The sequence below is a fragment of the Salarias fasciatus genome, chromosome 9, assembly GCF_902148845.1.
Source record: "Salarias fasciatus chromosome 9, fSalaFa1.1, whole genome shotgun sequence".
Classification (NCBI taxonomy): Eukaryota; Metazoa; Chordata; class Actinopteri; order Blenniiformes; family Blenniidae; genus Salarias; species Salarias fasciatus.
The window spans coordinates 23,291,303-23,306,746 of NC_043753.1; the positions used below are offsets into that span (position 1 = coordinate 23,291,303).

The window sequence follows — 15,444 nt, forward strand, 5'->3', positions numbered from 1 at the left end:
ACAAAGACACAAACACAATTTCAAAGTACACACTTTTATTCACACCATAAATAATAAATGTCAAAGAATATTGTGGTTAGTAACACCATTGATAAGACCTTCTTATATAGATGTATAAAATATATACAGCGTTAAAAATTCAGTTTGACCAGCTTTGATTAAATGCAGTGCCAGTATTTGTGTTTCTGTAGTAGACACAAATCTTCATGTAAAGAAAGACTGCATTTACACACAACACAAGATTTGTTCTAACAGCTAGATTGCACTGGGCATAAAAAAAAAAAATACTAATAAAAACAGGCACAGTGTGATTAAACTTTCCCAGGCGAGGAGGCTTGGTTAACAAGGCACGGGTGGGTGCAAACTGATAATTGAAAAATAAAAAGAGAAAACAGGATCAGATATAAAAGGCAGCAAGTCTGGATGAAGCTTAAGTGCAAATGTCAGCTCATATCAACTTCAGATTAAAAGTCGTTTTCACATCCAAATCCGATAGAAACCCAAGACCACAGTGAGACAGGTGAACACGGAACCTGAAAGAGGGGAAAAGAGAAATTAGTCCAGCCACTTCAACAGCTGACAACTGATCTTTATCACTTTTCGGATTCAAACTAGAATAAAATGTACTTGAAATATGTGAAATCCCCACACTATGATTCAGTTCCCCTGCCCTACCTGCAAGGTATTTGATCGTGTCCAGTTTGTGAGACTCCAGCATTGTTTTTAAACCGGCCACTTCGGTGTCGATTTTCATGTTTGTCTGAGTCAAATGGCGGTCTTGTTCTGCAGTCTGGAACCAGACAGACCATTTAAAACGAAAAACATGTCTAATGCAAGTGACAAAAAGCGAGGTGCGCTTCCAGTGTGAACGCAAATTTTCTGTATACCATTTCCAAAATCTCTGTTCGTGTTTCTAGAAGTTTCTTCTCATGCTGTGCTTTCTGGGGGGAAAAAAAATAAAAGAATTAAAGAGTTTATATTCTCTGCTTACATATTCATTAATATGAGACAAACCAGTCCACTGAAAGTCAAACTCATCAAGAACTCATACTTCTCCTCACTTACCAGCTCTTTTACGCGGCTCTTCTCTAAATTAATGTCCAAAATATTGTCAGAGCGCACTTTATTCATTACATCCTGCAATCAGAGACACACACAAAAGAATGACTTCAACACCTTACATACAAAAGACTCCATTTTCAAGTTTTTAATACCATTAATGAATTCATGCACATTAATACAGCTCTGCCTTTTTAATTTAATTAAGATTCACAGATCAAACTTACAGCCAGCTGGACCTTGAGCTGTAACAACTGGATCTTGAGTTTCTGGGAGAAAATAAGTTAAATAAAAGAGAGAATGATATCAGAAAGCCAAAAAAACTAATCGTTTTGTAAACATGCCTGACTAGAAGCAGCTGAAGTTAGCTGACGAATGCCCTCACCTCACTCTCTGCCAGCAGCGTAGTGAACTCGCTCTTCTCCAGGATGATCATGTCCTTCTTCACAGCTGCGATTTGAGACATCACCCTCTGCAGCATGATCTCCTGCCCAAAACCACGGAATATTCAAGAAAACATCTCAGGCAGCGCAAGTTACGAGTGGAAACAAAAGCCAAAGACCTTGACCCGGTGATATTCACAGGACTGCTGGGTGACAACTGGAGTTTATTATTGGAGCTGCTGCAGGTGAAACCCGCTCGTCCATCAGCCTCACCTGCTGCACTTTGGTGACCATGTCGCCGTAAATGAGATCCATGTTGGAGTTCGTCATCCTCACCAGCACTTTGACCAGCGCTTCAGCTTGCTGGGTGGTGAAACCTGTAGACGAAGCAAAACTATTAATCTTCACAGCGAATTAACACAGCCTGTTTATGAAGAAAGTAGGAGATTAGGAGGAATGGGAGAAAGCAAACCGTTGTCCTCAAAGAGCCGCACCACTGCATGGGTGTCAAAAAACAGCTTCCGGCCTTCAGACTTCGGCACATCTGGCTTCAGGTCGTACTGGAAGACTCTGGCAGACGTGCTGAGCTCTGAAAGACAGCGAAATTCACTATTTTTACAATAAATTAGACACTGGAATTACATAATATCTCTACATTTGTGTTCATATTTAACAACAGAACAAAAAAAAATCCCTTTGAAGGGAAGGCACGTGGAAACTATGGCTTATTGTGTAAATAAAGCTCTGCGTATGGGCAGGTGTTTATACTGGGAACACAGAATTTAGCTCCAGGGTTTATTAGGAATAGGAAACATCCCATCATTAGGGCGGGTACAGTACATTTAACTGCAAAATTAATCTCCATTACACACTAGTTATTGAAATGTTCATTAAATCCTTCACTAATTGTTTAGATTAGATACATCTTCATTAGTTCCACACTGAGGAAACTGCAGCAGCAAAGTGGGGAAATTATATATATACGAGTTTAGTCCATCCTGTTCCAGCAGGTGATCAGCCTCACGCGCCTCACCTGAGCACACAGGTGTTTCTGTTTCCAGCAGGAGGCTCCATCAGCCTTCATCACAGACGGGGAGAACGAAAGCAGTTACCTCTGGCGGACACCTGTGTGGCGGCAGCCGGTCTTCCTCTCGCGGCGCCCGGGAAACTCGGCTCGACTCGACTCGGAGCCGCGAACTTCCTCGCGCGCTGCCGGATGAAGTCGCAGCGCTTCTCGAGGCGGTTCAAAGTGGAGAGTTTGAGTCCGGACTGACACTGCTTGAGCACCATGGTACAGTCTGTTACTGCCGAGCTTCAGCCGCCTCTGCCCCGGACCGACTCGCTTCACCGGCTGTCTGCCCGGGAACTTCCGGTCTGGCTTTTCACAGTAAACCGTTTATTGACTGTGACCGAAGCAACACTTCCGGACAAGTTTTTCATAATAAAATCATTTACGTTTCAAGTTTTTCAAAATTAAAATACCAATGCTTGAAAGTATGCTCAAATTAGACAAAGTATACTTAATTGTGTAACTTATATTATTAAAAACGCCTTTTTCACGCCAAATTACATTCATGCAAATGAGTGTTCTGCCTGTTTTTTCATAAAACATGCAAAAAAGTGTTTTTATAATTTCCAATCACGTAATTTAGTACTATGTTTGCATTTTTCCCTGCAGTTCTTACTTTCTGAAAGCCATTACATTACTGAAAGGTATTATGGTTATTGGTTGTTGTAGGCTTTGAAAGGACTTGAAAGGTCAAAGTCTTGTGTCAGAAAATATTAAGTTCTCTCACTCACTGAATATAGGAAGAGAAAAGTTTATGTCTATGAACTCTTTGCTTTTATCTCATTCTACATGATGATACCTGAAATGGAAAATCAATAATGTACTTTTTGTTTACATCATCAGAAAGGATAATACTTATATTTTTTTTCCAAGAAATAAACCATGAGTTTTAATTACAGTGTGGGATGTTAAAGGCCAGGTATCATTGAGACAGTTGACAGCAAACAGATTGACACTTTTGTTTGCCCCAATAAGAACAGGACAAAAAATATTTGAGTTGTAAATAAAAGCCATAAAAACTACAGAGGATGCATTTACATGTTGTTGAATTTCCACGTATTCTAGGGCATGAAAAGGTTCGACTCACAGCTATATAATCTGTTTATAAGCCAGGTAAGCCTTGAAGCTTATCTCTGATGCTAATCGTTCTGCACCTGTTTGAAATGTGAATAAGAAAAGGTACTTTTTTGTGGTCTAAATGCAAATACATTCTCCTGAACAGAGCACGACGTGATTTCTTGTGGCTGCTTTTTTGGAGTTCACACAGGAGATCCTGCATTGTATATATTTGGAGTCCTTCCTGACCCAACCTGAGCTGCTGGGGGTTAAAGGCTTTGCTCAGGACTCCACTGTGGAGATGTGTCAGCACGAGAATTTGCCAAGCGTCTCTAGCCTCCCGATCACCACACCAATTCACAAAACTGAATGAAAACACATCTTAAAGTTGACATTTGTTTTTATATTGCTTAACACTAAAGTCCGGACTCTACAGCACAGGTTATTTACAAAATATCATCACAATGGATCCCAAAAACTCAATACAGCAATCCGTCTACCAAGCATCAGCACCTATGTCTTCTCAGTGGAAACAAGGAATAAAGTGTGAAAAGTGTCGTTTTGACGGGTTTGTAAAACCAGAAATCGTTCCCCGTGTATCTGACAAACCAGACAGGAAAATGTACAAGAAAATATAACATCTACCTTTATACAGCTGAAGAGTTCAAATAAACCACCGCTCCCAGGACAACCGTGTTTTTATTGTCGCTTTGACGGACGAGGATAGTTCAAAGTATATGGCAGCTTTAGATTCACTGCAATAAATGGCAAAGTGATTTGCATCCAGATTTATTTCACTGTATTTTAGGCAAATCTAAAATAAACTGGTGACCAATTTAGTTCAAGTTAAAAAATTTACTTTTTTTTTCTGTAAAGAACAAAGTTTTGAAAATGAAAACTACTTTATGTGCAAAGCTTGCCAATTTTACAGTGTTACCGAGCATTTCCGAGGTTTGCACAGAGAAAAGAAAACAGTTAAGTGATTTAAGGTTTTGTTCATGAAAAAAGGACTATACACACAGATAAAGTGACCGCCACCGAAACCAGAGCGAACAGCAGCAGGAGCACAAAGACCAGACTGCGCTGGCACAGGGGCTGCTGGCCCGGCTGCTCCTCGTCCACGGACAGCAGAGCCAGGGAGGCGCTGTCGGCGCTGCTGAGGGGGTCGGCGTACTGCGGCCCGCGGGGCTCCACCATCCAGCGCAGAACGTTGACCTTCAGCTCCATGTCGTCGATCATGTGGTCGATTCGGCCGATCTCCTGCTCCATGGTGCTGCGCTCCTGGCTCTCCAGGCCGTCGGGCAGGGCCGCGGCCGGGGCCTGGTTCAGGTCGGGGACGCTCAGGGCCCGGGCTGCCACCTCCGTGCCTCCTCCTGCACGACAGCAAGAAAAACACCCATGGAACATGTCGCTGTTTTGCCAGTAACTGATCCAGAAATATCAAACAGAGACGTGTGGACATTATAAAGACACATTTCACATTAAAACAAGCCAACTAGCAGAAGAAAAGTTGTGTTCTATTAACTGTTGACAATATAAAGTTCATTTCCAAGAAAAATAAAACAATATTCCACAAAGTGAATGAATGAGATGATTGGGAGCTGAAACGAAATAGATATTCACAGTGGTCCTACTGTTTAAAGAAGAAAGTTAAATCAGTTATTTATCAGGGTCTCCTCAGCCTCCCCTCCTCTCCTGGAATACAGTCTGTTCAGATGCAAAGTGCTATTTACCCTGCAGTCCAGTTTTCACCAGCGTGGCAGTGTTAGCCAGGGGGAAAAGGTCACCGGCGTTAAAAACTTTGCACATGTCAACGTGGAGGAGCTCTAGACTGGAGGAGAAGGACACCCAGAGCAGCTCCATCTCCTTGCGCTGGTCCTCGGGAAGGCTCTTGTCTCGGAGGTGGGACGTGAGATGCTGGCAGATGGCGGCGGACAACTTCTGGGCCTTTTCTCGGGTTTGCCGGAGCTCGTCCCGCAGCTGCAGGCTGTCGGTGCAGCTGCCGACACACGAGGCCAGGTGTCGGTAACATGCCACCACCTGCGCGAAGGGAAGGAAGTGGAATGTCGATCGATGTGACAGATTGAGGGAAACTTATTCAGTAATACGACAAGTGGAATGAACTGCTAGCTCTGTATAAGCACGTCAGCTGATCAGCCACTAATCTCAGTTTGTTATTGTTCATGCATGATCCTCCTGAACATTTATTCACTGCAGGACCAACATTACCCTAGATAGATCGATGCTCTTAAATTCACTTCATAATAACCAACAACATTGGCCTCTCAGTGGTGTTTATTCTAATACAAACTGTTGGAAACCGATGCCAGGGCTGTGTATCTCCCCCAGACGGATAAATGTGCAGAATATCATTATTCCGTTTTGCTTTTTTGATCACAGTCATAATCACACAGCGTTTGACTGGGGCCCATTAACCTTGGAGGATTAGCAAGTGTGGTTTCATTCATTTAAAATATTACAAATAATCTCATTATCATTGATCTATTTCTATTTCTAGATAAGCCAAAGCAACCTTGCGCACTCAGAGTACAAGCGGCCCGTTTACACAGTGTGGACAGACGAGATGAAGAATAAAAACAACAACTACATCTCTTCTAGAATAATATGTTTGTTTTAATAGGAGTAACAATCTCATGTCACATTTGGTGTTATTCCACTTATGGTCTTGTTTTTAACCTGTACCCACTTTACATGTAGCTTCTCCATTTATATTAATATCTCTAAATAAATAGGATTTCTTTAAAATTAAAGCATTTCTGGGTGAATCAGTTAGGATTGTTCAGCGTTCTAAGCTGTAGGATAGATAAAATACATGATTCCGAGCAGACTGGACGTCCATCGCACCATTCAAACATTTATTTCATTTTGTTTAAATCAATCTGCATGCTGTCAGCACATTAAATTTAGGTTAAGAAAACCAGATCTTCACTATGTAGGTGAAATCTGTGGCACAGTGAGGGTTTTATTTACCACAGCGCAGCCACAAAGATGCAGTGGAGCGAGAAATCCCTTTCAAAGAGAGTGCCTTTTTCCCCGCAGGGGGGGTAGATGATGCTCCACTGCTTTGTACATGTTCAGTCTGTAAAATCTTAATATGTGAAAGTGTTATAATTGCACAAACAAAATGTATTTAACATTTAATCCACTCTCATGCCATGCTGAAATTTCTCTTTTTAAAAATGAAAACCACATTTATGATATGAAATGTGAAATTCTTAATGTTCTTGTCAGTCTGAGTAAAAACAGAGTAGCTTACCTTCACGAGAGAATCCACCAAAGCCTTCCCATCAGCCAAAGCCTGGTCTTTGCCAACTGTGGAGTCATTGCCCACTTTGTTATTTACAAGTGGCATGAGGATGACCTGTCCAGAGTCTCAGACTCTGCCACAGGAGGCGAGATGCTGGCCCGGCCGCCCCTCACTTCTCTGGCTGTCTCGGCTCCTCTTGCTCCCCTGGAAGATGCTTCATTCAGTGGCAGAGGGTCGAGGCAGACTCAGTCCCAGGGCAGCATGATGCACCGCAGTCCTGCGCTCACAGAGGCTGAGCATGCTTCAAGATGCTACTCATTCAAAACTTCCACAAGGAAAAAAAAAAAGGTGAAGTGAAATACAAAATATAATAAACTGATGAAACCGTATAGACAACTAAGCAAGGTGCTAATCCTGTGATTGACCCCTTTGCACTGACACGGGCTAAGAAAAGCTAATCTCATTAAGCATCACTGAGACCAGAGAGACGGAGCAGCTGGATGTCTCCCACAATGCCCCTTTCACTCACTGAGAGGAGGCTGTCCTCCGTTACCTCCAGCAGACCACACTGTCCACACCTCCATCACTCGCCCAGCCGGAAAGGTCAACGTCCCGCGGGACTTCTTTTTAGCATCTGTGTGCGAGGAATATTTTTCAGGATTCAGGGAGTTTAGTTCGCAAAAGGAGAGCCGGTTAGAAAACTGTTAATTCAAGGTTCCTTCACAGAACTGAAAGAAGCAGTGAAGTAAAGAGGAATAAACTAGATTATGGTCAGAATATATGTGCAGACGCGTCACTTTAGAATGACAAACTTATATTGTGCAAGTATGAAGTGTCACATTGTTAGCATTTAGAGCTGGCTAATCCATATGTGTGGTTTCTTGTGGGTCACTCTCCCTCAGGCTCTGGAAACATCTGGCCTTATTTGACCAGGCTGCTGTATTGAACTCACGCAGAGGAAGCATGAGGGATTTCTATAGGGGCGTTTGTGTGCGTGCATCACACCATAAAGAGGAAACCATCAACAGAACCGAGACGATGCCGGCGGCACTCCAACATCGAGTTAAAACACTTTTATTGGTAATCATAAAACAAACATTTTAATTCACCATTTTAATTTTACTAAACATAATTCTATAAAAGTTGCACACTGTTAAAATTCTCTGGGATCACTTCCCCTCCTGAGTACCTGAACCTGTCCGATCTGAGAACAGGAGTGTCTCTAATGTACGGTCCTGGTGGTTTTCTTGAGGGTTCGGCTGGAGGAAGCACTCCGCGGGGAGGTCACCGCGTCCCTGATGTTGGCGAGCAGACCCTTCCTCGTCTTGGACTTCACTGGAGACTTCCGGGAGAGCCGGGCCAGCTCCTCCTTGAGCGAGGCGATCTCCTTGTCCTTCTCAGCACTTCTCTTTAAGACGTCCTCTGTGTTTTTCGTCTGGAAAAAGCACAAACTCAGCTTTCAAGCCACACCGTTGCAACACAAATGCAACTTAATGCATTGCATAAGCTTCAAGAATTAAGAAAAAAGACACAAACTCCAGATCACTCAACTCACCTGCTCATCAAGCTTCCTCTGCAGAGCCTCCAGATGGTTTGACTTCTCCAGGAAGCTGTCCCTGACGCTCTGCAGGGTGTCACTAAGCCCCATCACCCTCTTCTCCAGGGACAAAATCAACTGGAGGCCAAGCAGAACCAGTTCAGACGACACCAACAGGCCGGGGGGAAAAAACACCGAGGAGAACACTTCATCTTCTTTACCTGCTGTTTGTCCTCGCACATCCTCTCCATGGTGCATTTCTCTTTGTAAAGCCGCTTGCATCGATCATCTGTGTGGACAAAGCCGACTTCACTCCCATTTTAAACACTGATAAGCAGGTCAAAGCAAACCGAATCAGGTCAGCTCAGGCCTGGATGAGCATCAAAGTAAAGAAATGATTGCTCCAGCAATCCGCCCCCCGTTTCCCGGCCTCAGCCCATTAACTCAGTCGTACAGACATGCTCACCTGCTTCTTCTGGTGATGGAGGAGCCACAGAAACCGCTGAGCTCTCCAGTGCGGACAGTTTGCGTTTCAGGGCCTACGCAGTCAGAAAGAGTCACGAGAAACGTTCGAACACTGAAGAAAGAAAACACAGCTGTCAATTCAAATCACTGAACTCGCCTCTACTTTCTCCTGCTCAGCGATGAACTCCTCCAGTGGAACGTAGTCGTCCTCCAGCTGGTTCATGGCGCTCTGGTGAGCGTGCTCTTTGATGGCGTCTTTGTACATCTCGAACGTGTTCTCCAGCTTGTCCTGGTAGTGTTCTTTAAGCTCCTCAATCTGTCGACTGCAAAATCATAGAAACTACATTCACAGGAGGACTACGGGCGAACGCACAGCCTGCGTGGCCCGGTGTGGCGAGGACGGAAAAGGCGGCGTACGTTCGGAGGTCTTCACTCTCCATGAGCTGCTGCAACATGGCGTCTCCCATTTCCTTGCGAATCTCCATTTCCTGCACCAGGTTTTTCTTTCGTTCGGCCAGCAGCCTCGATCGCAGATTCTCAATCATGTTCACAAGTTCCTTGGGAAGTTGAGAGAAGAGTAACTGAACTGCAGGTGGATCTCTTGACGAGTCAACGTGAAGGCGTGTGTAGGAATACATTCTGCGGCAGCAGAGACATGTCGGCCTCGTCCTCCTCCTCCAGCAGCTCCTCCTCCGACAGGCAGCTCTCCAGTCTGTCGATCCTCCCACTCATCAGAGGTTTCCCGTCTCTGCCGACCAGACGGGGAGACATGCTCTCCACCAGAGACTTGTCCGGGATCACCTGCGTCACCTGCGGATAGAGCCAGTAGAAAATGACATACTGTGGGGGAAACGTCTGCGTTACCGATGAGAGGCTAACCTGTTTGGCCACGGCAGAGAACTTCATGACGTGGAGCGTCTCGTCGTAGGTGGAAGCACACTGGTTGATGTTCACGATCATGGAGGCTCTTCCTTTACCGCAGAAAACGGCCTGGAAGAGTTTGGTGAGCTTGCTCTCCCTGAAGGGGATGTAGCTGCTCCTCATTCTTCAGGGTATTGATAGAAAAAGATCAGACATCTGAATCATTCAGAGGTATACCAAACTTGACTTTTACTCTAAGTAGAGCCACAAAACACACACACCCTGTGACAAACTAATTCTTTAACCACCTTTAAACTCACTGTACCTGTCATTCTGATTGTTACGCAGGGCTGTGATGCACTTCCCCAGAATGAGCAGGGAATTGTTGATGTTCCCCGCCTCTTTCAGCCTCTCGCCGAACGTCTTTGTTTTGTTGCATCTCTCCGAGCCGGCCAGGTCACACAGAGAAAACCTGAGCGACCGAAACACATTCACAGCAGTTACTTCAAACGCCAAAGCTTCTAAAACAAAGGTATGAATTAATAAAACTGAAGATCCCAGTCACTCACTCCGAGGTCTTTTTAACTACGCCCTCATCGATCGTCAGTAACTTCATTGTGAATATGCTGTGGCTGTAAAGGCAAACATGCAGGGTCTGATTCCAGAAGACAGCGATAAGAAACGAAAGACAAAACTCAAACCACTTCACCTCCTGCTGGAGGACTGGTTCATCTTGGTGGCTGCAGCAGTTCTGTTTTTATTCCCAAAGTGCAGAAGTTTGTTGGCTTCAGCCAGATGCTGGATGTTAATCCACCTCAGGTCTGAGGGAAGAGGAAAGAAAAAGATAAAATGATCTTCAAAATGCTCTCACTACGAATATTCTCTCTTCATGGAGCTTGAAGTACATTGTAGACCCCTGGAGCATTGACTTGTTTCTAGAATATCTGCTCAAAAGTGTAAATAAAAAAAATTATTCTTGGAAAAGGAATCCCCCAGACCCCGACACTCAAAATGAAAAAAAAAAATCCAGTTTGAGGCCACCGAGTTTCTAACTCAATTCACTCACACACCTTTGACATACGCATTTCCAGCCCCGTCGTCACACACACGGAGAGAAACCCTCTTCTTGGCCTTCGAGTTCAGCGCAGGTTGAAATAAATCATAAACACACTCGTTGTAGATTTCAAAGTAGGCCACCCACAATGCAAACTGGCAGCTGCTCGCTTCTGATGGGACGCTGGCTGCCACTGAAAAAAGAAATAATTTGAAGAAGAGCACTTAAATACTCAAAAATGTTTTTCTTTGTTCTCGCTGAGAGGTGTGGGAGAGATGTACCATGATAAGTACCTGATTGATTGGCAGACAGAGAAGAGCTGGACAGACTGTCGGTAGAGGAAGCCCGAGACACTGAACCGCCGGCGGCTCCAAGATGATCCATATCCTGAACAAACGCAAAGACATGAACTTCACAGCACCCTGTTGGTTTGATGGGCAGAATAATGTAGCTCTCACTTCTTTGATTGAAGAAAATATGGCGGCCTTGACGCTCCTCTCCTGCTGGACTTGATCGGGATCCAGACGCTGTGCGTCGTTCCTGAGGTGGGGCTTCAGGTCCATGCCCTCATACTGACGCTCTCCAATGAAGTGGAAGGTGGCACCCAGCACCCGGGGCAGAACTCCTGGCTCCTTTCGGGTTCCTAGACAGTTTCACCACAAAACCAGAGTTGTTCGCAGGATTTGACCTCAGAGAGACGCTGTGCGGTCGTCTTTACCCTGGATGGTGTAGGTCTTCCCGGCGTTCGTCACTCCATAGCTGAACAGCAATGCGTTCTCCCCTTCTAAGAAATCTGACATCTGGCTTTTGACTGTGTCCTCGAACAGCTCAGCCTGCGTCGTGTCTGGACCAAAGATCTGGCAGAAAGCAGACCGTGAGCGTACACGTCGGCCTCAGACGGAGCAGAGCTCGCGGACTGCGGCTGACCTGCGAGAAGGTGAATTTGTGGACCGACAAGCCAATTCCCCTTTCACTGCTCTTCAAGGTGGCAGAGCCCTTCGGCGCGCTCAGCGCCACCGTCTGGCGGTTCTCGATCACAATGCAGCCCTGAAGAACAAGTTCAGGCAAAATGAGGAGCACAATGTGAGCCACGGTGCTTCCAACAACTGAACCCATTAAAACCCATCTGTGATCCAAATCTATGGTCAGGAATTAAGACATCTGTCATGGACTGAGCTACAGAAGCAGCAGAAGGTGAGATCTTTCTCATACTGTACCTGGTCCTCATTGTCTGAGAGCTCCTCTTTAGAGAACGGCCTCACTCTGAGGTAGACGCTCATCATCTGCTGCTCAGCAGCCGCAGACGGCTCCGTCTGAAACAAGTCAGGTCAGAACTTCACTCCAGAGCAGTACAGCTGGACTGGAGGTTTTATTTCAGGGCCTCCGGCCTGTTCATGCTTCCACAAGCGGCAGATGAAGGTTTTTACCTGCTGAGCTGGAGAGCTGAGCTGAGAGGCATCACCCCTCATGTCAGCCGCCTGCAGGACGACACTGTTCCCTGCTGTCAGGTCAAAGTCTGCACTCATGTTGAGGCAAGTCAGCTGCAGAACCAGTCAGATGTGCTTCTAATTCACTTCAGGCACAAGAAGTGGAGATAAAGTCTGAGCAGACGCTGTCAGAAGCACCACCTAAAACATCCAGACCGTTGAGAAATACTTGAATTTAAAAAGCTCTGAGAGAAACCTGCTGCTTCTCCTGCTGACAAACAGGGGAGTTTATAATCACTTCTAATTAGAAACACGTGAACTCTAGAGCATCTTCTTCTGCTCGCTTTGGCTGATTGGCTGCCGGAAGCAGGTGCATTACTGCCACCTACTGGCCTGGAGCGTGAATGACCAGGAAATAAAATATGATTCCTGACTTCTACAAAATTGTTTAAAGTCCGTCTTAAAATAATACATAGCATAGAAATGCTCCTGATCTGTCATTTATCACGCAGATTCTTCTTCAGTTAGAATAATTTCTTTTGCAGATTAAACAGTATTATGAAGAAAACTGTAACATGGCCAGATAAAGATAGTTCATCTGGAAGTCCACAGGAGCCTTGTGAGTAAAACTACATCAGTTTCTGATTTATCGACCGACTAAAAAGATGGCCCTTCAGTGATTAGTACACCAAAGTGTGTTTACAACCAATTTTGTTCATAAAGTCAAAACATTGGAGAAAAAAAACACTTGAAACTATTTTTTCATCTATTGCTTTGTTCCTCTTAACTTGTATTTTTTTTTTATTTCACCCATCTTCTACCAGTAGCTGTCACATTGCTTTTTATTTTGGACATTTTTAAACTTGCCTAAGTTATTCTTTCTTTGTAAAATTTATATTCCAATTCATGCACCTCATCACAGGTTTTTCCTTTTATATTTTAGACTTTGAAGAACTTAAAAATTGCATTAATGGTAATACATTGATTTCCATCTCCCAGTGACTGAATACCCAGGGCCGGAGCTCAGTCTCAATTCTATATATTCCTGGTAATATCAATGAACATTAAAGCAAAGATTGAAATTGAGGTTATACGAGATTGTCGTAATTCTGCATTCCAACACTTAAATTTAAGATTAAAATATATATAATAACATTTCACTGGTCTTTATCTGTGCCAAAACAACACAACAACAGTTTCCGCATGGATTTTTTTTATTGAAACATCCGTGTTGTTTATGCGTCTGCGATGGTCACTTCCACCTCTACACCAGGCTCGATGCTGATGGAGGTGATCTGCTTCACGATCTCGGATGGACTGTGCAGGTCGATCAGGCGCTTGTGGATCCTCATCTGGAAGCGATCCCAGGTTTTAGATCCTTCACCACAAGGGGTCTTCCTGGTGGTAATACGGAGAGTCTGGGGGGGGTGAAAAACCAACTTAGTCATAAAAAACTGACAACAGCTTCATGTATGATCACCCACACTGACGAGAGATGATTCTGCCTCAGAAGTGAAGATGCTGAATACCTTGGTTGGCATACGGACGGGTCCCTTCACCTTCAGGTTCTTCTCCTTAGCACCACGAATCAGATCTGCACAGACTGCATACAACAAAGAAAACTGTTAGAACAGGCTACAAGCAACGTCTTCCATATGCATCCAAACGGCATGGCTCAGAATAGCGTATAAGGTCGTCAAGGTTTATCACGGTCACAGTTTTATCCTCATAGCTCATGTCTACTGATAAAATCCATCCGAGTTGATTAAAATTTTCTCACCCTTCTCCAGAGACTTGACGTTACGGCTGGTGAGGGTGATGCGGATGCGGTGGATGGCGACCTCGGTCTCAACAGGTGCCTTGCCAGTGTCCTTAAAGGCCTGAAACCAGACAGATTATCGACGTTCATCAGTATTGCAGAAATGTATCTTTCATTAGAAATGGCAATATACGATTGAAAACTGAACACGTGTGCAGCAGGAGTGGTGTCAAATTAAAAATACTACAGGGTATGAACCACTTCACACAAATTTAGGTATCGATAACTGCGATAAACATTATCAAGAGTGATTTATAGTGTTATCTTGGCTTACGGTTGGAATGTACGCATTAAGCACTTGAACGCACCAGATGCTGGGGAGATAATGCGATGTCTGACTGTACAATAATAATAAAAGATTTGTAGTAAATGCAGTTAGTAGTGCCGAAGAACCTCATGGATTTTATCGACCTGGTGCAACTAGATCAAACCTTTCAAAACTTAATCTTTACTTCACTCTCTCCAAAAGCTTTAACAGAAGCGCCGATAGATAAAACTACACACTAAAAGTGATTTACATCGTTAAATATTCCACAGCCATGTACATGCTAAAAGAAATATAAGGTTAATTGTTAAATACGCTGTTTTGTGAATGAGTTCTGGCGGGATGTCCACGGCGTTGTTAGCTTGCATTTAGCTTCCTCACTCCGTGAAAACTTCACGACACATTTTAACCATTAAAATGATCAAACGACGAGCCGAAAGCTTCAGATATAACAAGCAATGATCTGTTATAACAGCACGTACCATTGTGATGATTCCTGACCGACTTATTCGGAATAAATTCAAGCGAACAGCGGTGAGCCAGGAAGAGCTGCCAGCAGCGTGGTTAGCTCAGAGAGAAAGGACGAGCGGAGGGCCGCGTCCGGATAATATAGTCTGCATCCGGGTATTCTGCTGCTGAGTGCAGCAGACAGCGACCTCTAGCGGACACTGTGAACCAGGCCTGTAGTTTGAGACTATCGCCACTAGAGGGCGGTGTATTGTCAGTTCTGTCATTTACAGGGATTTCAAGTAGACTCGCTCTTTTAGGATCAAAGTTTAGAATGTAAAAAGTGGAAAAGCGACGAAGTCTGGACCTCGAGATGCAGCAGTTTTAACAATCAATATAAATTCTACCAATCTCCGTGAATTATCTGCTACCTTGTAATGTTGTCATGTTGCAGTTCTAGTGCAAGTCAGGAAAAGTGGCTGTGATGACAAACCTATTTTAATGTAAAAAAAAAAAAGTAAGAACAATAATTATTGTTCTGGGCCACCATATGAAAATTTTTATGATCACTTTTAGTTAGCTTTAGTTTTCCCTTTTTTTTCTGTTTTTTTATACTATTTACCACCACCTTATATGATGTTTCTGATGTGTAGTTACAATTTTGTACCACTAGATGTCAGTAAAAAACAATTCATGTTCATCTAACAGTGATCCGCTTTACTGTGAAGGTAGAA

The 15,444-nt window shown here is 44.0% G+C and overlaps 4 protein-coding genes and 1 non-coding gene across 5 annotated transcripts; all 5 read right to left on the bottom strand.

The window, feature by feature from the left end:
* Positions 1-24: 24 nt before the first annotated feature.
* Positions 25-2,789, bottom strand: mcur1 (mitochondrial calcium uniporter regulator 1). The gene is made up of 9 exons (XM_030099767.1): positions 2,555-2,789; positions 1,915-2,031; positions 1,716-1,819; positions 1,445-1,546; positions 1,287-1,328; positions 1,066-1,137; positions 888-941; positions 676-790; positions 25-533 (listed from the first exon to the last, which is right to left on the bottom strand). The coding sequence occupies exons 1-9, from the start codon at positions 2,730-2,732 to the stop codon at positions 478-480; spliced, it is 840 nt and encodes a 279-aa protein (XP_029955627.1). The 5' UTR covers positions 2,733-2,789; the 3' UTR covers positions 25-477.
* A 1,768-nt stretch (positions 2,790-4,557) lies between these two features.
* Positions 4,558-7,095, bottom strand: rgs9bp (regulator of G protein signaling 9 binding protein). The gene is made up of 3 exons (XM_030099819.1): positions 6,845-7,095; positions 5,301-5,607; positions 4,558-4,940 (listed from the first exon to the last, which is right to left on the bottom strand). The coding sequence occupies exons 1-3, from the start codon at positions 6,938-6,940 to the stop codon at positions 4,564-4,566; spliced, it is 780 nt and encodes a 259-aa protein (XP_029955679.1). The 5' UTR covers positions 6,941-7,095; the 3' UTR covers positions 4,558-4,563.
* Positions 7,096-8,057: 962 nt separating this feature from the next.
* On the bottom strand, positions 8,058-12,278 carry LOC115394271 (kinesin-like protein KIF20A). Its single transcript, XM_030099556.1, has 18 exons — positions 12,180-12,278; positions 11,970-12,065; positions 11,680-11,799; positions 11,471-11,609; positions 11,211-11,395; positions 11,046-11,139; positions 10,769-10,939; positions 10,408-10,519; positions 10,268-10,330; positions 10,024-10,170; positions 9,717-9,882; positions 9,474-9,647; positions 9,255-9,394; positions 9,001-9,160; positions 8,839-8,911; positions 8,594-8,661; positions 8,391-8,510; positions 8,058-8,270 (listed from the first exon to the last, which is right to left on the bottom strand). The coding sequence occupies exons 1-18, from the start codon at positions 12,276-12,278 to the stop codon at positions 8,058-8,060; spliced, it is 2,340 nt and encodes a 779-aa protein (XP_029955416.1).
* A 1,097-nt stretch (positions 12,279-13,375) lies between these two features.
* Positions 13,376-14,882, bottom strand: rps20 (ribosomal protein S20). Its single transcript, XM_030099671.1, has 4 exons — positions 14,746-14,882; positions 13,960-14,059; positions 13,709-13,782; positions 13,376-13,597 (listed from the first exon to the last, which is right to left on the bottom strand). The coding sequence occupies exons 1-4, from the start codon at positions 14,746-14,748 to the stop codon at positions 13,415-13,417; spliced, it is 360 nt and encodes a 119-aa protein (XP_029955531.1). The 5' UTR covers positions 14,749-14,882; the 3' UTR covers positions 13,376-13,414.
* LOC115394810 (small nucleolar RNA U54) lies at positions 13,848-13,915 on the bottom strand. The gene has a single exon (XR_003932167.1). It is a non-coding gene; the product is annotated as a small nucleolar RNA U54 (small nucleolar RNA).
* Positions 14,883-15,444: the final 562 nt, after the last annotated feature.